The 25,194-nt window shown below is 37.3% G+C and overlaps 1 protein-coding gene across 2 annotated transcripts; it reads left to right on the top strand.

Moving 5' to 3' along the window:
- The first annotated feature begins 578 nt into the window (after positions 1-578).
- On the top strand, positions 579-13,895 carry MCD1 (multiple chloroplast division site 1). Of its 2 annotated transcripts, none has more exons than XM_008788459.4 (5): positions 579-1,094; positions 1,202-1,444; positions 3,434-3,597; positions 7,027-7,414; positions 13,444-13,895. In XM_008788459.4, the coding sequence occupies exons 1-5, from the start codon at positions 1,038-1,040 to the stop codon at positions 13,642-13,644; spliced, it is 1,053 nt and encodes a 350-aa protein (XP_008786681.3). In that variant the 5' UTR covers positions 579-1,037; the 3' UTR covers positions 13,645-13,895. The 2 variants fall into 2 exon arrangements, with proteins under 2 accessions (XP_008786681.3, XP_026659612.3); XM_026803811.3 differs by having other exon boundaries at positions 820-1,094; positions 1,178-1,444.
- Positions 13,896-25,194: the final 11,299 nt, after the last annotated feature.

Raw genomic sequence — 25,194 nt, forward strand, 5'->3', positions numbered from 1 at the left:
TGGGCTAGATATTTCATGATAGTTCCATAATTCAAAGAGAGCTTTCAAATTTTTGCAACAACAGTGGTGAAACCTAGACTTTCTCACCAAACTCATATCTCAATATATGAGAAGTGATATAGGGGTTGTGGATACTAGTGAAATGAGTTTTGGCGTTACAAGTATAGAAGATTTTCAATTTTTAAGTCGGAAATTGTTAATCATTGGAGTATTTTTAATTAAAAATAGATTTTCAATTTTTAATCATTGGCCTTATGAACTCTTTTTTATTTTTTAAAAATTAGCTTTATATTATTAAGATGATTATTAGCTAAATAGCTATTCTATTTATTTGGCGATTGTTCGATAATAAGGAGTCGCTTGTATAATTTTTTTACTTTTTTATATATAGAGTTGTATGGTCTGAGCGAACATATGATGAAATATTTCATATACTCTTTCTGTTTTACTTACAAAATTTCCAAACACTCTTGCTAATCATTTATTTCCAATTCTCATAATTTTTAGATTGGGTTTTTTGGTTTCTTAAGCCAATCAGTCTTGCAGAGCTTAATATCATAGTCCTATGTTAACTAATAGAAAGAGTGTTACAAGGGGTTATTAGTTTGAACATATTCTTTTCCTAATAGCTTAAGCTTTTGAGTTGGGAATCCATGATAACTGATATCAGAGTCAAATGTGAAGGCGGATCCAGTGAGATTGAGGAGGATCCACCGATCCAGTAGGAGCCAATCGTGAGGAGGGCTTCATGAGATTGGGTGGAAAAAATTATTATCACATATTGACTAATAAATAGGTGTCATTTGGATTTATTAGCTTGGGCTACTTCTCCTCGTAACAGCTCCTTTTATGGATTTCTTGTAGCCCGTCGGCAATCCCGTTATAAGAGACGTTACTACATTTAAGATCAAATAGCCCAAACAGCTTGAGAAGAAAATGTGAGTCTGCTGTAAATCGAAGCTCTAGCTCCCAAGAACCCGAGCCCGAACCCTAACCCTAACCTTCGATTCCGAGTTGATGTATTATTGCGAGCATCGATGACGTCGATGACCAAGGCCCTCTCCCTCCTTCCGTTCCAATCCATCTTTTCGCAGGTTAATTCTCTTCTTATTTCGATTTCCTTCTCATTTCTGTCTTTTTTCCTTTTTTTTTCTTCGAATTTTCACTTATTTCGTAGATTATTTCGATTCGTGATGTCAAGGGTTGGAATTCCAAGACTCGGCAATCGTGTCGATTAGATTCTCGTTGGTTGAGGCGCACTCGGGGGGACTCTAGGCCCCTTATTTTGGTCAGAGCGTCTGGAGATGCTCTTGATTCCAGCGGCGATAGCGAGCGTGCCGGAGATGGTACCCCTGTGGAGGTGGAGGGGAATCGGTTGGATTTGGAAAGAAAACTTGGATCCTTGAGAGAGATGGTGAACGCTCTGCCTTCTGCTGTCCTTGTGGTGAGATTTCGTTTGATTAATGTTTAATTTATTATTGTTTGCCTTCAGCTTGAAAAGAAATTGTGGACGAAGTGCTGAAGTTGATATCATTAAGTTGTGGCAACACGTTACACTTTATTAATATCATTAGCCTTCATTTCTTCACTATTGTGGTGTGACACTGTAGTTAGAATGTTCATGCAACTGAGATATGAACAACTACTAATTATTCTCTGCCATAGCAATTGCATTGTCTAATAAGTATTTTTACTGGGTAATGATGTTCCTCCTTACCATCAAAGAAAAAAAGAAAAAAAATCAAAGACCATAACTCAACAATGGGAGTTTCCATGGCTATGATTATTTGGTTGGAGTATCATCATTTTGTGTTTCTTCAATCATTGCCTTCTTCCTTTGTAGGTTGTCAGTCACTCAGTGGTAAGATTAAGTAGATCTTCCATAATTGGATCTTCAATTACATGTTCAGTGATGATAAGAGGGTCTCTAGTTGAGATTTGTCATCATTTAGAAGGTTTGTAGTAGATGAGTTGACAATTTGGATTTAGCAGTCCAAAATTCCAAATATAGTATTCTGAGAAGATAGAAGCACATAGCATAGTCTGTGTATATTTCATTTGATCGTAACAATATTATTTGAATGGTGTGCATTTCTTTGGTATCTGGCGTGGCAGTTGGCAACTATTCAAAGGTTGAAAAGAGAGATTCTCCCCATGTTTCATTGTTCTTGAAGCTCTGCTGCTGTTAAGGTAAATTAAATTTTTAGCTCCAAGTAACCAAGATGCAACGAACTAGATTTAGTTTCTGGCTAATTTTGTTGCAAAATTCTAGTAATAATAGAATAAAGAAGGATATTAAACAGGAAAAGTAGATTAAAAGCATAAGAATGAGAAGAAGAAGAAGAAGAATAGGAAAATGAAAAAGGGAGGAAAGGGAGAAGTAATAGATAAACTTTCAAGTCTATGCACATATAACAGTGTATGAGAAAGCAAGAAGAGTGGAGACAAAGTAGAAGAAATAACAGAGGAAGAGAAATATGTTACATGACAAAACAAAAGGACAAGAGCATAGTAGGAGGTGGAAAAGGGGGATTGATAAGATGGAGCGTTCACTGCAAAAGAAATTCCTTTCCCCCAATTATCAATCTGTTTATGAAAAGCATCTTCTTAGAGCTATTATCCTGCCACTGCTTTAGATGACGATCCTAATGATTCTTTCCCCCCAATTCTTCTCTAATCCTGACTTTTCTGAAAATAGAATTTTTGAGAAGATTTGGTGACTAGATTTTAAAAATTAATAATTTCTAAAGAAATCAAGATCTAACATTCTTGTTGGAAGGAATTTCAGATCAGTTACAACACTCTCGTGTACATCTTCTATTTTCATCAATTTCATACCTCAAGATACATAGTTAAGTAAATAGCCTAGAAAAAATTACATTTTAATACTCTACTACTTTTCCATTTTTTATCGCATATACTGAGGTAGTTAACCAAACCTACTTTTTCTCTCCTTTGATCTTTGATGCCTAAATTGATATTTCAATGAGACTTTATCTTGTACTATTTTACATCCTTTACAAGGTTAGCTTTAGTTCCTGGAACTGAAGAATGGATTTTTAGATCCTATGGTGGTGTTTCTTTAAATAAATTTCTTTTTTAAGAGTTCTCGTTCAAGTAATTCTGAAAATAGCCTATCAGTTTTTGTCTACTGATTTTTAAAGTGACAAGATTTTGTTATACTTACTCTTATGCACTAATTTGATATATATTCTCATGCTTGATATGACCTAATTGCATTATATATTTACATTTAGTAGACATTTGGATTTTACTTTTAACTATTGGTCATATATGAAATTCTTGTCACGTTATATTTCCATCATAAGGGACCAGACCTGAGTCCTGCTGTAGTGAGTGGTGTACTTCTCTTCTTCATTTTCATTGCGAGGATGTATTGCACTCTCATGTGTCTTGAATTTTGCTGTTTCAGATAAAAAGAAATAGTGTTTCAAAATTTGCAATAGCTTTATATATTGCATTTGCGTTTTTGGCGATCGCTGCAAGACAAATCATGCTTAAAAAGAAAAATCATCATCAAGGATCTGTTGCTGATCTGGTGAGACGAGGCCAGTTGAGATCTGATAGAAGAGGCATGTATGTTCTCCAACTAAATGCCTGTCTTGTTTCCATGAGAAGAAATATAGGTTATTGAGAGAGTTTCTGCTAAGTAATGCTTAGTATTTTTTTTCCTGTTTGTAACCAAGTTATTACATTATTCTCTGCATCACATCTCATATGCTATATATGAATGTATTATATATGTGTAATACAGGTGAGGTTATAATATACATAGGGTGCAAAGAAAGGACTTTACACCCATCACCAAATTTAATTTTAGTGGTTGAGAGATGGAACTCTAAACCATTGGATGTGATTTAGGGTCTGTTTGGGAACTCTAGCAGGATTGGGCTAGATTTCTTGTTGGATTCATGGAGTGGGCAGTCTATTTGGGTAGGCCCATATCAATCCATAACCTCCCCAGCCCAAATCCCGTGGAAAGGAAAAAAAGACCCATGGAGGTCTTTTTTCCCTTCTACAGGCCAACAAACCCACTGATAGGATTTACGTTAAGATTAGGATGGGCCTTTAGAAGAATATGGACTGGCCAAGCCAACATGCCCGTGTTTTGTAGGAAATCCAGCCTAATCCTATTGGATTTTCCAAACAGGCCTGTAGGAGGCTTAAAATACTTGTGAAAAATCACATGCTTTGGAACCCCTAGCCTATGCATCAAGTCATCCCAAAATTGATGCCATATATCATTTCATTACAACTATATACTTGGGATGACTTGATGCATAGGTTAGGGATTTCCAAAATATATTTTTATAAGGAGGCATTGTAGACCTCCTAGATCACCTTCCAACAGTTTAGATTTTTCCATCGACCCCTAACATTGAATTTGGTGATGGGTGAAATGTGTAACCCGTATACATTGTGAGTTCAACTTTGGAATATGTTTACCATATCCATGTTATACTTTATGTAATTATTCGATACCCCTTTTAAGATAGTTCATTGGAGAAGTGATCAAGGGAATAGGTTTTCCTGCAAAATGATGTGCATGTTGTCTTCTTAGACATTGCACTTATTTACAATTTGTATATTTGTCTGCGAAATGCATGACCATATTGTCCTAACCATAAATTAAAGATAGAAAATCTCTGTGAGACTGTATAGACATCCTTACAGCCTCAAGGTTATATGACTATTTGATATGTGCAATGCATCTGCCAGAAAGCCTCGGGATCCCTTTGTAGCCTCACGCTTCCCAAAAATCAGAAAAAGGGAAAAAGAAAATAAGGAAAATGTGGAACCACACATGTTTGGGATTTGGAGATTTATTAGGAACCTACAAAAAAAGTAGAATTTCTGAGGAAGAGTCTAAAGTCTTCAAGCCTGTAATGATAGAGATGTTTATTTATACTATTTTAAGAAGAAAAGTTGGGTCATGGGTCTTTGAGTTTATCGAACCCCTAAGTGGTTATAAGCAATCTAGATTATCTAGTTATTGTAACTTTTCATTGTACTAGCAAACTAGGCAAGTGTAATGGATGGCCAAAATTTTAAGAAATTAATAATAAATGTTTAACGTATATAAATTAATAATAAATGTTTAGCATATATAAATCACGGGATTTTGTATTACTGAATATTTTTGGAGGAAAATGTGCCAATTGAATTGTATCTTAGTAGACAACAATTTGTTTTGGCATATGAAGAAAAATCATTTTTGCTAAGACTAAGACTACATTTCATGCAACATAAGAACGACTTCTAGATAGTAACTATATTAGAATGTAAAATATCATCCTAAAGGATACATAATCACATACATTATCATCCCTAAATGATTTGGCATGGTTAATTTTTTTCTGATTTTTTTTTTGTTTTTTCTTAGAATTTATGAAATTCCATTAGCTCAAATTAGCATATTAAGATTCTGTTATTCTTGATGTTGTTAGTTGTGATGATATTTAAGTTGTAATGAGATGTTCGCTAAGTGGATTTCATTTAAATTAAATTGTGTATTTCTCCTAAAGTATATTAAGGTAGTTTAGATTCAATGGTAGGGAGATAGAAGAGGTAACATACTATAAACAAGAAAAGCATGTAGGATATTAGAAAGTGCTTGGGCCTTGTTTGGCATTTCTTTGGGAGGGCCAAAAAGTGCTTCGCAGAGTGTGAAAAGTTTTTTTTTGGATTTTAAGGTATTTGGTAAAAATTTTGAAATAGCTTTTTAGATCCTCTAAAAGATGAAATAGGTTTACTAGGGAAAAGCTTTAATTTGGAGCTTTTGGGCAAAAAGCTTTGCTTGAGATGTATCGGGAAGCCGTTTTCACCCGTGAAACTCATGTTTGGGCAATGAAATTTTTTCAAAAATTAATTTGAAATACTTTTTATTGCCATAATCATTTAAGTTGGTGTTTTTTATGCCACTCGGTGAACATCTTATTGCAATTTAAATATAATAACTATTTGCAATATCAAGAATGATAGTATATGCTGATTTGAGCTAACGAAGTTTCATAAATTCTAAGCAAAATCACAAGATAGCCAGGGAAAATGATCCATGTCATTCCATTAAAGGATGATTATATATGCGATTATATTTCTTTAGATGATAATATATATGTTGTTATAATTATAATCTAGAAAATTTTCTTTTATTGCATGAAATGTATAGCCTCTGTTTCAGCAAAACTGATTTCTCAAAAAAATGCCAAATCAAAATATGATGTGCACATTTTTTCCAAAAATATTCAATAATATCAATATTATAATTTATAAATGCTAAATATCTAGAAAATTAGGCATGCGTGGTGCACATCCAAAATTTTTAATAAAGTAATAATAGATATTTAACATTTATAAATCATAAATTATAATTCTTTTAAAAATTATTTATTTATTAAAAATTTATAATTATATTTTGTGTCTCGATGATGCATAGTTTAGAGATCAACAAAATATGTGATATTTGGTTTTTGGGCATTTTTAGTAGTCTAGGTATGATGAATGGTTGGATCTTCAATTGGATACCCCACTATCGATTTTGGAATCAAGATGACTTGATTGTCCTCTCCAGAGAAGCATACTCTCTCTCTCTCTCTCTCTCTCTCTCTATATATATATATATATATCTATATATATCTTAGATGTGCATTTGTACTTGCCCATTTACTTGTATGTATTGATGTATGCATGTGTGCACATGCATGCGCATGCATTGTGTTCATGAGGACGTTACTGTGTTTATCAAATGAATTGTTCTCTTGTCAAATTAAGGACATACTTTGTATCTGATTAGGTAGTAAATCCTCTCTATTTTTTTTTAAAGTTGCAAGAACATTGTATTAAGAAGGATTCTACTTTATTGATCAAGTAAAATTAGTCTCTTATCATTTTTAGAACATATTTTATATCTGATTATGGGTCCTTTTTTTTCCAAAAAAAGAAATCAGAGGCAATCTATAAGAAATTGATGAATCACACTGCCTTTCAATTTTCTCCTTCATGCAGCTCAAAGCCTATGAAATATGACGATCCCTTTAATAACCCCTTCATAAAGTTTGGTAAGGGTGATTCAACAATTGAAATGTTTGGAAAGGTTTATCGCTTGGCTTCTGTAACCCTTACCAAAGAGCAACAGTCAGTCCATCAGAAAAGGAGGTCACGTGCATACCAGTGGAAGAGACCAACAATTTTTCTGAAAGAAGGTGATCCAATACCACCAGATGTTGACCCTGAAACGGTCAGATGGATTCCAGCTAATCATCCATTTGCAACGACCGCTAGTGACATTGATGAGGACGTGGCGCAACATAATGTGTATCAAAAACATGGTGTTCCTTTTCGTGTTAAAGCTGAACATGAAGCATTGCAGAGAAAGCTCGAGTCTCTACAAAGTGTAAGTTATAAATCTCACACTACGTTCTTTGTTACAGAACTTAGCGTACAATCCTCTTGTAATGAATGGCATTTCACATTGTTAACAAGGAAAATAGGTCATTATTATATGAGAAGGCTTAGGTCTGCCAAGGCTTCTTAAACCTGAAACTCAGCGAAATTTTCTAGTAATATGCAGAATGATATAAAAGAAGAGATTATGTGAAATAACTTATCAGTGATATAAGATCATCCATCAGAAGGCAAACCAAAGCATGGGGGAGGGAGTGGTTGAAGATGCTTAGGTTTGAGCTTAGCATTAACTCAGTGTTAGCTTTTTTTTTTTTGGGGGGGGGGGGGTAGCTCGGTTGGTAATTGGGATCACCTAGCCAAGAAAGACAAAGATAGAGAGATGTTAGGGTTTCCATCTGATTATTCAACCGACCACTAGCCATTGTGATGGATAAGGGGACTGAGTAACGCTGTTTCAGCAGGGGGAGACAGAGAGAGATGATGGGCTTACGTTTGTAAGCTAGGGTTTTGTCAGCGTCCGCCATTTCATAAGGGAGGATAGAGCTGGACTGTTAGAGGCAGGGGGGAGGGGTGTGAGAGTATAGAGCAGCACTATTAGAGCCAGGGAGGCTAAGATTTTGGGCTAGGGTTCTGTTAATGTAGACATGGTAAAACAACATGGCTAGATAGCATCACTTCAGTTAGGGGATAGAGTCTAAAGGAAAGGATATTCAGGGTATGGGTTAAGGTTTGTCCAACTAACAGCCACTTGTTAAGGATTGGGGAAGAAAGTAAATCCAAGGGAAGGGGTGAGGAAAAGGGAGTCATTATTCACCTTTGCTAGAGGTGATAAATTGTTAAAGAGCCTAATTCGAAATTTCAGCAAGACTTAAGGAGGACTAAGCTTTGGAACTTGAGTGGTTGGGGTGGGTGATGGGATTGATTAGAGGGGAGGGTAGCGGGATGCAATTGATTCTCCACCCACCCACAACTCACCAACCATTGCTTTTGACTTGTCATAATTCAACCTGGAGGCGGTCTTCTATAGGCAACCAATTAGCACCCTACTCCTTTTGGAGCTGTCCTCCATCAGTCATATGTCCAAATTTGCAACCTCTATGAAGATGCTAGCCAGGCCTAATACCAAGGATTTTGGCCTCCATCAACACCATAGCCATGAAGGTGGCTTTGTCTCGGTTTCATCTTGGTAAGCATATATGGTTGTCACCTTCTTGTTTGACTGAGCCTCTTTCAACTAGTTTGTATGAGCTCTTTATTAGCTCGTATGATAAAGGAAAGTGCTCACTGTGATAGATGAAGCATCTCAAAAGTGATTCCTACATGTCTTGCCCTCCTATCATTCACCACTTTCAGATGGCTTCTAAATTGCATCTTCTCCTACTCCCCCTACCATGCCTCCATTTGAGGTTGTGAACTTGTATGGTTGAAGCTTCGTTATTTTTGGAGATGAAAAGTATCTTGAATTTGCTGCCCTACTTAAAGTTATCATATAAACATCATAAAGTCACTCTTTCACCATTTTTAGCACTGTTAAACCATTGACTGTCCATGGGTAGCTAAAAACAAAAAAAATATTTTACATGTTTCAGAAAGAAAACTTAAGAAGTTGTGTTGATTAGAGAAAATATAAAAAAGGCGAGTTTCAGTTCATAACAAATCATCTTATGCAATCCATATAATCAAATAGAAATGACATAGTCATTACATCATTACAAATGATGTGAAAATGTGATACATTTCAAAAAAATAAAATGTATCATTATAAAGCAACATAAATGAAAATTGTAATGATTAGCACCCAGCCATATTCTAATCATTTGGCATAGGATTTATAGATCCACATTCACATTCATGAAGCATTTGTATTAAAGGACAAGTTTTATTTCTATCTCTTCCATATCTTTTCTCATAATCTCCATCTTTGTTTCCTTGCCCTCATTTTATTACATTCTTCAACACAAATTAAATCACCTCTCATCAGTCCCCATATTTGCAGCACAAAATGAAATAAAAATTTATGCATGTCACCATGAACCCCTCATTATCTCTATCACATCCAAATTCTAATCATTTGCTTCTAGATATGCTTCACTTAAGACTCATTTCCAGTTGTAAATTTGTCTTCCTCACCGTCAACTGGATCTGGTTGTTGATGGATGAAGAAGATAAATTTGTTCCTCTTTTCAGTTTTAGGAGTTTGTTGTTCCTTTAGAAGAATATGATACTTGAGCTGATGGGCTTATTTCAATTTTTCACCCACAGATTAGGATTTCGTGAAATCTGATATGATATATCATGTCCAACATGGTTGGAGTAAAGCCAAAGGCTTCCCATGAACTGTGGTCCTTTTGCTCTTTGCTCACATTATTTCGTGATGAAGGTGAAGATTGTAATAAACTAATAGATCTACAAAATAAGGGCTGATTTCAAATTAGGGTTTTGGTGATCTATTATAGCAATTGCTTGAAAGGTTTCCCAAGGTAAGTTTCAAAAGCTCATGCTAGAAGTGCGGGCTTGTAGAAAATTTTAAAGTTTATAGCTTTGAAGACTCAATTATGACGTTTACTATCATTCTTAGATATTCACTAAGTGTCATGTCCATCATGAAGATATAAATTTTAAGAAGCGAGCCTTAAAGCCACTTTTTCTTAGTTGAAGATTAAGTTGAAAATGTATTTAGAGAAACTAAAGTGCAAAGTAAGGAATGCAGAATTGTCCTGAACACTTGATTTGGGGCGTACCAAGCTGTGGCAGCGGATTGGGATGATTCCGACATTCAAAATGAGAAACCGGTGATGGAGGAAAAGAGGGAGAAGAAAAGAGAGGAAGAAAGAGAGGCGGGAGCGAGGGAGAGGGAGAGAGATGGAGGATGGCAGACTGCTGATGGAGGCTACTAGAGGGGGGCGCGGAGGGCCAGGGAAGGGAACGGAGGGGTGGAGGAGGGGCTCCGCCCTCCAAACTCTTGTTTTTTCGAAACAGGAGTCTCGGACAAAGCCTTTTTTTATTTTAAAAATATTAAGTGAAGTCGACAAGGGGTTGCCGACTTTACGTAAAATTTTCAAATACTAGAGGGGGGCGCGGAGGGCCAGGGAAGGGAACGGAGGGGTGGAGGAGGGGCTCCGCCCTCCAAACTCTTGTTTTTTCGAAACAGGAGTCTCGGACAAAGCCTTTTTTTATTTTAAAAATATTAAGTGAAGTCGACAAGGGGTTGCCGACTTTACTTAAAATTTTCAAAATAAAAAAAAGCTCTGCCAAGGATCACGGTGTCAGTACCAAAGCCCAGACCAGTTTACCTGGCAGCACAGTTCAGTACACCCTTGTGTCATTTCGTGCTAGACCTGTACCAACACAGTAGAGAGGGTGTGGCTGAGAAAGAACAGGAGAGGAAAAGAGAGGGAGAAGACCGTTCGGAGGCCGGTGGAGCACGTCTTGACACGACAAAGAGAGCGGGAGAGAGGGAGAACTGGAGAGAGGAAAAGAGAGAGAAAGGGCGAAGGAGGGAGAGAGGAGGGTGGCGGATGTCTAGTGGAGGTCGGCAAAGGGCCGCAGAGCTGTGCGGAGAGGCGAAAGAGGGGCTCTGTTTCTAGTTTCCTTGTTTCATTGAAAATAGGGTTCTTGAAGGGAGTCCTTTTTTATTTTCAAAGATTTTAAGTGAAGTCGGCAAAATCTTCAAAAATAAAATGGGGCTCCCTTCACGACCCCTGTTTCAAATGAAAGAGGAAAACCGGAGGCAGATCCCCTCTCCGCCCCTCTGCGTGGCTCGTCGGCCTTCCACCACCCTCCCTCTCTTTCTTCCTCCCCTTTCCCTCCCTTCTCTCTCTTTTCCTCTCTTTCCTTCTCCCTCTCCCCCTTCGTTGCCAGTTTTTCATTTTTCTTGCCGGAACCATCCTGGCTCGTTGTCGGTATGGCTCGGTACACTCCAAACGGATGGTTCCGCCATACTTGGTCGGCAAGGGTGTTATCGACTTCACTTAAAATTTTCAAAATAAAAAAAGAAGCCTTGTTCGGGACTCTGTTTCAAACGAAACAGGGGTCTGGAGGGCGAAGCCTCTCCTCCTCCCCCCCTCCCCAGCCTTATGCAGCCCTCCACCGACCGTTCGCCACTCTCGATCTCTCCCTCCCTCCCTCCCACCCTCCCTCCCTCTTCCTCTCCCTCTCTCTTTTACTCTCTCCCATTCCCCCTCTCTCCTGCAATCTCTACTGTGTTGGTATGTGCTCGGCATGGAACGGCACGGAGGCATATCGAATCATGCCGCCGGCCAACTGGTATGGGCTTTGGTACCGGCACACTGGATCCTTGGTGCAAAGAATGGCAATTATAAGTTTTTCGTCATATGGTAGATCAGCCTTTGCTCCCTCTTTGATGATTGAATGAATATTGAACAAAGATTTCGAGTGTATAGGACATGTGATAAGTGATGCAAATATTTCCGGTTTTCATTTTGGGCAGTTTTTGTTTGGCAAAAAAAAAGGACCCACTTATTTCTCCCTGTTAAAACAGTGGTATTGTTGGTGATAGTATGCTTCATTTGGAATGGTTGAAACTAGAAAGAGTGGTTGTCTAATGCCACTTGCTTGGTCCAGTTTCAGTTAGCCACTTGAAACTGTTAAATGTTTCACCTAAAATTTAGACCATGGTTATTTGTAATAAGGATTATGTCGGAGGACAAGTAGGTGAAGAATTTAATGGGGTGTAACCTGTCCTCTGAAGGCTTATATTGTGGTTATCCTTTTATTTGGAAATTGATTTCTCTGAATAAAATTTCCAATCATTTCTCCTCTGTCAGTATGATTCCATGATAAAAAAGATGACTTATCCAGCATATGAAAATGAAAGTCATTCTTTTCCTCTCTGTAGAATTGAATTACTTGATCTTGTTTTATTCCTATATTAGATCTTCAGCCTTTTATGCTTTCTACCATAATCCTAAATTAGTTCTATTGTTAGTGCTTGAATCTGTTATCTGCAGTTCTTTTTTGAACAAAATAAGAAACCCATTTAATTTCAGTTGCAGACTTGAATAGCTGAACCTCTCATTACTCTTGACGCTAATAATAAAATCACTTCCTAAAGCTGACAGCATGTAGAACATCATACTTGGTTTATTGTTAATTGTTTCCTGGTTTAGATGATGGACGTTACAGCAGGTGAGTTGCTGTAGGTTAGTAAAAGGAGAAGGTTTGGCAATGGATGGTGGACAAGATTAGAGGTAGGAAAGAATTTTGTTGAGAGTGCACACATCTATATTGCCTAAATTCCACCATTCGTCAACTATTGTAACAGGTTTCTACTTGTGCGCTGTTTAAAAAATTCTGCACTTGGAAATAAGTTTGTCAACTTAAAATTTCAGCTCGGTAAAAGTTCTTTTTCCTTAAAAGAAAAGCAGTCCCCAAAAAAAAAGCAGTCCGTGGTGCTTTGGTGAATGAATACACACCTTTAGCACGTGTTTAGTGGTACATATAGCATGTTATTCCACATGAACGCAAGGCAAAAGTAAAGAATGGAGCATGTCCACCTGGATGATTGTATAAGTTGCAGGTGACATTCTGTATGCAATGAAGGCCAAAGTACGGAACAAATGCATAGAGCTAATTACTCATGCACCATCTTCAGCAGCTATTTTGTGGTTAAAGTTAGCACATTTTACCTGTCGAACTTCCAAGAAAGGAACCCAAAATTTTTCTGCACTAGGTGTATGAGTTCCACGTACTCTCCACAAATGGAGGGTCTCTTACTCTGTTTGCTACTAGCTTCAATATTCTAATTTTAGCTTGATCTCATTGTTGTAATCATGTCACCATCTGCGATAAAATATTAGAATCGTGCTTCTAATTTTGGTTATGGATCCTAGATGATGGGGATCCTGATGTCTATCTATATATATATATTCTAATTTTTCTTTAGGTTACTTTTTTGGTTATGGATCCTAGATGATGGGGGTCCTGATGTCTATATATATATATTGTAACTTTGTGTAACCTAGCAAAACCTCTCATTCATGTCTATACTTCTTGCAGGAGCAAAAGCTTAATGAAGTGGCACTCGATCTAAACAACATCCGAGATTTTGAAAGACCATTTAAGACATCAATGAAACCACAGGACCCCGAGCCTAACTCATCTGCCAATCAGCAGAATGGTCTCCTAACCTTGAAATCTGATGAAGAGACTGGTACATCTGATGGCGAGTCATTTTCGGGTGAACTGAAGAAATATTAACAGGTGTTCTGGTCGCTTTTCCAGTTATCTTGTGATGGCCATCTTCTCTGTCATTATTGAAAATAGATGGGAGTGGCCAGCACCTTTACATGCATACTGAATTTTGAATCTTTACAGAAAAGAAAAAGATCCAAAGTTTTGGAACATGCACAGTAGTTCAACTCAAAAACCGAGGCTGTAAATAGAATTGCTTGTATCTAGCTTGCTGTTTTCAAGTCGGTTATAGACATCAAAATTGCTGTTTTTCTTTCTGATCTTGTTCATCTTGAGCTCTGAGCTCTGTGGTGGTCAGGGATTGGTGCAATACATCAGGTATATATATCAGCTGGGCCATTCTGCAAGTCCCATGTCGGCACCTGATTGGGATCTTTGAATCAAGTGATGATCTTTCACATCTTCCAAATATACTCTTTTAAGATCTGTACCGTTCGTAAATGGGTCTGAAAGATGATTCAGAGACTAATTACATATGCTGTAGAGCACATAATCTCAACTTTTTTGACTGGAAAGCAAGCAAGCTTATTGTAGTTTGATCCTTCTGTTGATCAAAGGGAAATCAGTTTCGTAACATATATCTGGTTGCAAGAAGCTCTCATCATCATTTGGAACTGCTATGACCAAAATTAGATGATGCGATAAAAAGTTAAAGAAAAAGTTTCTTCCAGCAAAGAAAAAGTTAAAGGCATGGCAAAGATGATCAGTAGGAGAAAGATGATGCTTTAGCTAAGAATGATGATGCAAGATTTATGAAAATAAGTTCTATTAAAACATTAGCATCAAATTAAGCGCATGTGGACTTGTATGGTCTGCGATTTCTCAAGATTATACTAAGGGTTTCAACTTGTTGAAAGAACATGGTTCAGAAAAATCGAAGACTTGAAATCTGCCCTTAGATACCGATATGTTGTCTTGCCAAAAAGATATGGATGTGTGGTGGGCATTTTGAAGCAGGAAAAAAAAGGTGCTACTTTTATTTTATGTACAAATTTATCATAAATGTGCACTTCGTGACCGAAACTGGATGTTTTTTATCATAACTTCATGACATGTAGGTAATAAATATGTGAATATCAATGATATTTGTACATCTGGACCTTTGCATTTCGAACCGGACTTGAGGATTAATGTCCTCAGTTACAAAATGATAACCAATACATACAAACAGAAATTCATCTCACTATGAAACGGAAAAAAAAAAAAATCAGGTTACATTTTTTTTTTCTCACGTAACCACTATTTTTACAACCTCGGGCCTTCCAAAAGACCATGCGGTTATGAACTCATAGACCACTGCAAGTATTAATAAGGTTAATTCTCATAGCAAAATAGCTTTATTTGCTGATTTGAGAAGCATGAATAACAGTTTGTGAAGATGTACCCAATAGCCAAAGTTCATTCTTTGTGAATCAAAAATTACGATATTTGTTAACCGTACCACAAAGTGTTTACAACCTTGAAATGTTTATTGATGTCTTCTATAACTACTTCCAAGAATCTGGAATTTCTTGTGAACTGTTTCTCTCCATTGTTACAATGATGCAATATTGACAAAATGAGAGGACCTCCTCTCGGCATTAGCCTTCTGTAAGGGGTTTTGCTCAAATTTTTGCAGTAATTTAAATTTTCCTTGTATGAAAAGAAGAGACTATATGTCATGGATACTAGAAAATGATAATAATGTTGACAGAGACAATAAGCCTGTGAAAACCCATAACTGCGCACGCTTTATGGCAATGTGCATGCAGCGAATTAAAGTTAGCTATGTACCATAGAATAAATGTGCACAACAGAAATGGTGAGTGTGTAAAACTACATAATAAATGCATGTCATATGATAATGTGTGCATAGAAAATTGATTAATGTGTACAAAGTCGACTATTACAGACGAAAACTTTGTTTTAATTGTTTATAGTACGATTTATGTAATAAATATAGAAATACAATCACACAATAATGGCTTTGATCCATTATATTCTCCAATAAGAGGGTTATTGAGCTAATTTGGTTACAATGATTAAATGAAAATAGATTAGCATAATTATAATATATTTTAAAATAGTGATCATGATGTAGAAGAATGTCATAAGAAAATAAAAAAAATTGACATAATAATGACATGCCATTTGAAAGTAAGGAGTTTTTTTTTTTTTTTGGTTAAAGAAGTAAGCAGTTTGATCTACCGAACAAGTGAACTAATATAGTGATGAATATGTAAAGTGAATTGGCTTTAGCAGTTTTTACCTGAAAATATGACTTCCACAATAGTAAAAAGCAATAGTAACAACAACAACCATAACAACAAAAAGCTGAGAACATGTCAAGGTGACCATACTGCTCAAAGGAAAGATTTCGGTTCCAAAAATATTTTGATAACTTGAAAGAAATAGTAGACCATACTGGCTCTGAGTTGTGGTGTCCTATCAAGATATTTTCAAAATATTCTGGTGATTAATGCAGGCAGATGTATTTATTCAAGAACTTTGTAGAATAGCTAAATCAACAACAACAAAAAAAAAATAGTAGAAAATATAGAATTACAAATGAGGGTTGTATTGCTACTATAATTGTAACAAAACAAAAAGAAAATTAAAAGTGATTTATTAATAGTTTTCTGGATGAGTATAGCCGTTAGTTTATACCTTCCTTTCAATTGTGTTTACCTAAGCCACATAGAGAAATATGTTAGATAATATTTAGATATTTAAATATTTTTTTTTGATTTTTGGTTGAAAAAGTCAAACCATCCAGGCATTTGCTTCTTAACTAGTTGCATAATATTAGTCCCACATTGAAGAATTAATACAAGAAAAGTTGCATTTAATAATTCTCTAACTAGTGGGTTTTAACTTTTAATTAGATATGTTGGCTTTTCAGACTATTCATCATACATGTACATGTGCATCCAGCTCGGCTCTGATGCTTTTAATTGTTTTGACTTAGTCCACAAATTTTTTTAATTTTTTTGAGAAGAATTTTTTTATTTTTATTTTTTTTGGGTGTATAAATTAGGTTTAATCATAGGTTTTATTAGGCTAGTCATTGGAGAGGCATTTATGGCCAAGTTAGCTGTTAAGAGGGCATTATTAGCCCATCATGCCTAGTAATCTCTCAAGTACTTAATTGTAGGCTGGCAACTAGCGATTAGAGTTGTGACCACGTGGCCTCCATACAAGGGCCATGGTCCAGACTTTTGGTACAACCCAAATATTGCTGCCCTTTCCGTCCAATTCCATATAAGTTAGAGAACTCGGCAATCCAGAGAACTCAATTGGTCGAGGTAGAAGGCGCACCGACAAGCTTGCTTGGCTGAGGCTTAGATGCATGCCCAGGCATGCTACCAATATTGGGCTAGCTAGAAAGATACGGATCGAAGGAAGGGTAGAGAGTAATGTGAATCCATCTGCCTTGACTTTCAAGAACTCTCATTATTGTCACACCATCGTTCAAAAAAAATGAAACTTGATAGAATTGTAGCACTGGGCTACAGTAGATGATCTAAGTTATGCCTACTTCTAGGATAAACGATTAAGATAAAGATAAAAATAAAAATAAATTGATTGTATTAATGGTCGAAGGATTCTTACAGAATACAATTCTAATACTTATACTAGAATAAAATAACTACCTATTTTTGATAGCTGTTACCCACATCTGCTTTCACACCTGATGGTTATGGTAACTGACACTAGTTGTCTTCCAACTACTATAGGACCATCAACACAGTTATAGGCACTATTTCCAAGAGTGGAAGGTAATACTATTGCTCTCCTCACATCCTTAATGATGGTACGATGGATGCCATTAATTAGTTTTGGCACTTATCCTGGGTAGTATGTCATATGACCTACTATTTCATGTATGATAAGTACTGCTACCCCACTTCTTATGTCATGGATAGTGGAAAGAGGGCTACCACTACTCCTATGCATACTAGTCCCTAGTATTGTGTTCCACATGAGCCACTATTACTATGCATGATAAGTAGTTCGACAACTCCTCTAATGCATGGTTACTACTATTCTTAGACTTCGCTCTACTAAGATCTCATCCTAGGTCGAAAAAGATTCTTTAAAAAATAGATAATTTATGATTCTTTTTATTCATATTATAATTAAATAATAATAATAATTTTAATAAAGAAAACTTTTAACTTTATATTATATAGTATTTAAATAGTTTTAATTTTTAATACAAATCAAGGGTTAGATTAGTGATTTAAACTCTTTGTCAATTCAGTCTCTATGCAAGTTTAATAATTATGTCTTAGACCATTACCTAGTTAGGATGTGTCGCTTGAAATCTTAGTAGTAGATTTCATACCCATATTACATCTCGGACCATTACCTAGTTAGGGTGCATCGCTTGCAATCTTGGTAGTAGATTTCATTCCCATCTTTTATAATTATATCATTTATATAGTTTATATTATTGAATTCCACTTGATATTCAATTTCTGTCTGAATGTATACGGCTTATATCTATATTTGGATAGAAAAAATATAGATACAACTAATATCCGACTTGCATCCATTTTTATTTAAAACAAATACGGATATGCTTAATATTTGATTTGTGTCCATATCTATTTATAACCAATATGGATACTAATTTAGTAATGACTTAATATCCATGTCTGTGTCCATATTCATTGAAAAATATGGACATACCAGTATCCGATTCATTTTCAGCCCTATTCTCAAGTAATGCTACAAGTTCTCATTACGTGCTCACAAACAATTCTCTAGCCATGTGGCAAGAGAAGATTGGTGCAACTTGCAACATTTGTTGCCAAACATGGATGGTTGTGGACTCACCATGGGCTCAACGATTTTTTTGTGTATGTACAACGGATGCCTCAAAGCATCCTTCATGGTGCAGAATTTATCTAAATATTAAGTTCTTCATAAGGTATGACAGCTTTACCCAAGGTAAAAAGGGCCAGAAGTAGTTTGTTTTGAGCTAAATAACTCGTATCAAGTCAATCTATTCTGCTATGAAAAGAGCCTCAGCCTCAGCAGATCCTTCTTGACCACTATTTACTTAATTTTAATTTCTTCTATCCATCTTTTGTTTTCTATATATTTTCTGTGATTTTCCCTGCCATCCAAACGCTCGGATACTCTGTTTCGTTTAGCACCAAGCACTTAGTACAATCCAGGCGTTGGCTCTTCATTAGTCCCACAAAAACGTTGCATGATGGCAAACTTGTTCCTTAGTAACAAATTTGGGTTGCATATGTCGCGCGAAAGAGTGATTGGTCTTCTTTCACAACATCGGCCGTTGGATCTCACCCTGCATAGATCTCAAAGCATGCCGATCTTTCTCATTCATCCGCTGGACAAATCTCAAAGCATATCCAACAGTGCATTCGTGCAAAAAAAAAAAAAAATCCTCCTTTCGGGCGAAGTATACAAACCCTGTCCGGCTGGTAACCTAGTTTTGGATCCTAAGCACAGTCAATATAAAAAATTTTCAGATGCTTGGTTTCGCCAATAAATTTCAGACCTAACCCAACCTGAATCAATTATTTAATCCATGGACTTTTTTTATCCATGTCCAGTTAGATTAAATCATAAATCTATAAATCAATTGCAGCTTCACATGTCAACTCTAATGTCCACTCTCAACTCCTAATAACTATTCAAAGTTACATCATATACCATTATCTCCAAGGAGATTTAAGTGACTTCCAATAACTTTGGACAAAAAGTATGCGATCTAACCTAAGATGTGGGTTAACATAAAGAGATGGATAGAATATTCCAATTGTCTCTGGCTCCTTCCAGGAACCAACTAATGTCACTAGTGGGACTGCGGTCATCCTCTAGAAAGTTAGATTTAGTGATGATGAAGGTCTAAACAAACAAGATATTCTAATATATTAATAGAGAAAAAAAAGGTAGTAGTAACATTTTTAGCTTTGTTAAAAGCAATCTAATAGAAGCAAAGCTAAGTAATTTGTCCAATTCGTGAGGAAGTGGAAGACTAGATAGTTGGATGGTGGAGACAAGAAGACCTTGACCCCCTACTCTCTCTGATTGGCTTCAGCTGCACATTGAGCCACTAAAATGTTGAAGGATTTTAGCAAGGTGAATGCTAGCCAATCCTCTTTAAGGAGGACCCCGGGATGTCCAAAATTGGTCGGAATTAGGTTCCATTGACTCAGAGTCAACTGCATTCTTTAGCTGCATTGAGGATGACTTATCTAACTAAATTAAAGAGCAACACTTTCTTTGCATCTTTTGTATTATTAAATTACTTTGTGGTATACTTGGAAAAAATATTGTGGGTTAGACTTGAGAGAACCAAACACCACTGTGAGGATTCATGCGGGCGTGTGTTTAGTCCCACATCGGTTATTCGCTGGGTAGATCTTGGGTACTTATACAGGATCAAGGAATCCAAATAATACCTTCCGGCTAGCCATTTTGGGTGAGATCCTGGGTTGTTATAGATGGTATCAGAGCGGACCCGGCCCATAACCTATGTAGACTAGGGAACACTGCAGCACGGATCTATTAGGGCTGACCACAGGCCGATCGTGGTGTTTGTGATTAGATTTGAATAGATTTGAATCCTTAGCCTGAAGAGGACGTCAGGGCTTGAAAGGGGAGAGTATGTGAGGATCCGTGCAGGCGTGTGTTTAGTCCCACATCGGTTATTCGCTAGATAGATCTTGGGTACTTATACAGGATCAAGGAACCTAAATAATACCTTCCGGTTAGCCATTTTAGGTGAGATCCTGGGTTGTTACAACCACAAAGATTAATATCCTCCCTGCTTTGAAGGATACATGCTTGCACCTAGCAACATCTAAACATTACCATGACCTCCTGCTTTGTATCTAATCATTTATTTATCCTTTGATTATCCCATGTGAGAAGAGTCACCTGTAAATGACAACAATGGTGGTTGCAAGCCCACATGAGTTAAGGTTAGAAACCTTAATTACCATGTTTTAATTGGGTTGAGGGGCAAAAGTTGGTTATGTTGTCCTAGAACTCATCATATCTTTTGATGATGTCTGATTTTAAATTAAATAAAAAAGGAAATATTCATTTGCCACCAAAAATAAGAAATGAGCTTCAACATTCTCTTCTTCTAAGAATATACAAAGTCCGGTCTTCGAGCAGGAACAATACTCTCGACAAGATTAGAGAAGGTTTTTAACATTGCTAGATCCCTCATTTCTTAGCCTTCTTTTGACATTAAATGTGAAATGACTGCCAAACATGTTAGATCTACTATATCAGAGAGACAAAGACTTGATGCTATGCTAAGAAACTATTCATCCACTGTATCTTTATAAACATCGATTCATTTGAAACATAGTTCGTCTAGAAGTTAATGAGCTTCATAAAACATATTCATGCCCAGTAATCAAGCCACTAAATAAGAGCATGGAGGTATCAGTGGGATCTAATACCATGTTAAGATTCTATCTAAAAATCTGAGTATTTAGATAGATAGACCGAAGAATCCTAACTTATCCAACGTGGGAATATTATTCCTCAACAAATATAATTTTCTTCATGGTTGTAGCAAAGATCTGAATTCGTATCCTGCCATTACAAGGGTTTGGGATCTGAGGACCTATTTTGGAGATACCTTTTATGTATCCCTTTGTCTATGGGCAGCTTTTATTAAATAGGAAAAAAGAAAAGCTTATATATGGTTGCACTACCATTACAACTGTTTTTCAGAAAGCACTATTATTACAACTGCAGATGATAACTCCTAGTTTCAAAGTTATGGATACAAAAATTGCTATATAGATATATATAGTACAAAGAATATATGTAGCAATTCACATGTACATATTCTCCTGAATGAAAGCAATTGGTGCAATTCCTAATATTGGATCTAGGAGGGGATTGTTGCATAAACGGCTAAACAGCTCATGCCAGGCAGCACATGATTTGCTGAGAGAAAATGACTTGGAAGTAAACCAAAAAAAAATTGCACCACCTTTAGATAAGATCACACACTTCCCAAAAATTAGGTTGGATGGACCCTCAATGGAACCTATTGAAGGTTCCATTGACTCTGAGTCAACTGCATCCTGTTGAAGGTGGATGCTCGCATGTCCAAAATTGGACAGAATTAGGTTCCATTGACTCAGAGTCAACTGCATTTCTTTAGTTGTGTTTCTATATTTTCTGTGACTTTCACTCTATTATCATTCCAGGCTGATAACTCTCGCTCTCTTGAGTTTAAATCTAACTACTTGGCATTCATCTATAGTACATCGGCCCTTATATTGTAGTTGTTAGTTTGGATGTGGTGTAAACAATATCCTCAACATCCCATTAGCCAACGGTCAAAATCTATCGAGCACCATATGTGGAGTGATTGATTATAACCCTATTTGATTTTGATGAGCTCAAAGCATTTGAGTATATCTTATGTTTACTAATGAATTCAATCTAGTGTTTCAGTGAAATTCTTGTAAATTTATGGTTAAGTGTCTCTAGATTTGGTTCAAGACATTTTGGATAAGTTAAGAAGTCAATATGAACCAAAGTCTGAGACTCGAGTCGACTCCGGGATATTACGAGTCGACTCCAAGCGTATCAGAAGCACTGGCACAGGCTCGAGTCGACTCCTGTACATTACGAGTCGACTCCGACTGAGAACAGACAGACAGACAGAAAGATCCAACTCAAAACCTGTCAACGAGTCGACTCCTGAAGAGCGCGAGTCGACTCCGATGCTTGCCGAGTCGACTCCAGAGTAGTATGAGTCGACTCCAGGGAGTTACAGACAGAAAGACAGAGAAGTTATTTTGGACTCTGAGAGCCGAGTCGACTCCTGAGGAACTCGAGTCGACTCCGATGGTTGGCAGGTCGACTCCAAAGGAAACGAGAGTCGACTCCCAGTATAATACAAGGCAAAAGTCAGAGAGCAACTTTCGGACACTGAGAGCCGAGTCGACTCCCGCAAAATCCGAGTCGACTCCAAGACAGCGCGACCCCAAAAAGACAGAAGACAGTATTTTCGTCTCTGAGAGGCGAGTCGACTCCAAGACAGTGCGAGTCGACTCCAAGGCAGCGCTACCCCAAAAAGACAGAAGACTGCTTTTCGGATACTGAGAGCCGAGTCGACTCCGAAACAGTTTGAGTCGACTCCAAGACGGCACGAGCCAAAAGACAGAAGATCGGGAGTTCGGACTCTGAGCGCCGAGTCGACTCCCAGAATTTCCGAGTCGACTCGAGTGAGCAAAGTTGAAGAATACATCTATGGATTCTTTGGAATGAGTCGACTCCAAAAGTGCCAGGTCAGCTCTAGACTTTGGGGAGTCGACTCCGGATTAAGTCGAGTCGACTCCCAGTCGAGAAGAGCACTTTAATTCAAATCCGGAACAGTTGCCGAGCCGACTCCAGAAAAGCATGAGTCGACTCCTGCAGCAGCCGAGTCGACTCCAGATCGCGCGAGTCGACTCCGATCCCAACGGAAACATTGTCAGGATGTGCAGAATGTGCAGAACGGCTAGAAGATTGTGTCTAACGGCTAGTTTCCGTGGAGAATGGCTTACATAGCCACAGAGAACTGTAGCAAGGTAGAGAAGTGATATTCCCTTCAAAGAAAACAAGAAATCTCCAGCTACCACTCGATTTCAAAGAGCATACAAAGGAAAAGAAGGAAGAGGGCCATTAACTCCATTCAACCAACTCTTCCCAGCATTAAAGAAGTCTCCTTCAGCCTTCAAGTCTTCAAGACATTCAAGAGGAGACCCAGAGTTCGAGAAGCCCTCCTCTACATCTTCATAACTCTTAACTTCTCTCCTATTTATATTGCTGAATATCTGCTTGTTTAGAAGCTGTATTTTTCTGTTTGTTTTTCTATCCATTTGGTCCTTACTTGATTCAATCAGGGGATTGAATCAAGGGTGTAAAGGTTTGTTGGTGAGCCTAGGTTGAAACCAACGTGTAAGGGTTTGATTGTGATCCCGGAAAAACAATCGGGTGGTTCTAGTCGGTGAGCCTGGGAAAACCGACCGAGTTCGTTGTGATCTCGTAAAACAACAAGTTAGGTTGTGAGCTTGTAAAACAACCGGCTGTAATCCGAGGGTTATAGTGAATTCCCAAGTGAGGCTTGGGGAGTGGACGTAGGAGCAAGGGTTAGCTCCGAACCACTATAAAATCATTGTGTTTGTGATTGCTTTGTTGTCTCTTACTTTCATTTCATTCACTGCACATAGCATCTAATTAATCAACTTGCAAAAAGTATTAATTAGTTATTCACAAACCATTTAATTGCAATAATTATTTTAAAACCCAATTCACCCCCCCCCCCTCTTGGGTTGTCTATCTGGGCAACAAGTGGTATCAGAGCCGGAACTCTATTACCCAAAGAGTAAAAGATCAAAATGACCACCCCATTTGGATCTTCTCACATTGAGGGCCAGTCCACACATAGACCTCCATTCTTTAATGGATCCGACTACTCATATTGGAAGGCTAGGATGAGAATATTTATCCAAGCCCAAGACTATGAGATGTGGACCACTATTCTAAATGGACCATACATCCCATCCATTTATGTAGAGGGTGTCACTGTACCCAAGCTTGAAAAGGATTGGGATGACAATGACATAAGGAAGGCACAACTAAATGCCAAAGCAATGAATGTGCTTTATTATGCATTAGATAGAAATGAATTCAATAGAGTCTCTACTTGCATTTCTGCAAAAGAGATTTGGGATAGACTTGAAGTGACCCACGAGGGCACAAATCAAGTAAAAGAATCCAAAATAAATATATTAATTCATAAGTATGAATTATTTAAGATGGATTCTAATGAAACAATCACTTGCATGTTCACTAGATTTACTGACATTGTCAATGGCCTAAAAAGCCTTGGCAAAAATTATACTAACAGTGAGCTTGTCAGGAAGATTCTTCGTTGTCTACCAAGGTCATGGGAAGCTAAGGTGACGGCAATCCAAGAAGCCAAGGATTTAAACAAGTTGCCACTAGAGGAGCTACTTGGATCCCTCATGATGCATGAGCTAACGATGAAACAACACAATGAAGAAGAGTCCTCTCACAAGAAAAAGATAATAGCACTTAAATCTGTTTCTACTAACAAAGATGTGTCTTGCAGCAGTAGCAGTGAAGAGGAAGACAATGAGGGAGATGATGATGAGGCTCTCCTTGTAAGAAAATTCCGTAGATTCATCAACCGGAAGAAGTCCTCACATCAAAGGAGAGGCCCCTCAAGTTCCTATCACAAGGATAAAGGTAAGGAAAGGAAAAATGAGGGGATCAGATGTTATGAGTGTAAGAAGCCGGGGCACTTCAGAGCTGAGTGTCCTTTGCTGAAGAAGGGAAGCAAGTACAAGAAAAAGAAAGTCCTCGTCTCCACCTTATCGGACTCTGACACATCATCATCATCATCGGATGAGGAACAAGAAGAAAAGGCCAACCTATGTTTTATGGCTAACGACAATGAGGTAACATCCGGAACACATTTAGACTTTACTTTCGATGAATTATATGATGCTTTCAATGAATTAATGGACGAGTATAAGACAATAAACCTTAAAA

The sequence above is a fragment of the Phoenix dactylifera genome, chromosome 3 (assembly GCF_051530095.1).
Source record: "Phoenix dactylifera cultivar Ajwa chromosome 3, Ajwa_hap1_PhDact_Kaust_v1.1, whole genome shotgun sequence".
NCBI lineage: Eukaryota > Viridiplantae > Streptophyta > Magnoliopsida > Arecales > Arecaceae > Phoenix > Phoenix dactylifera.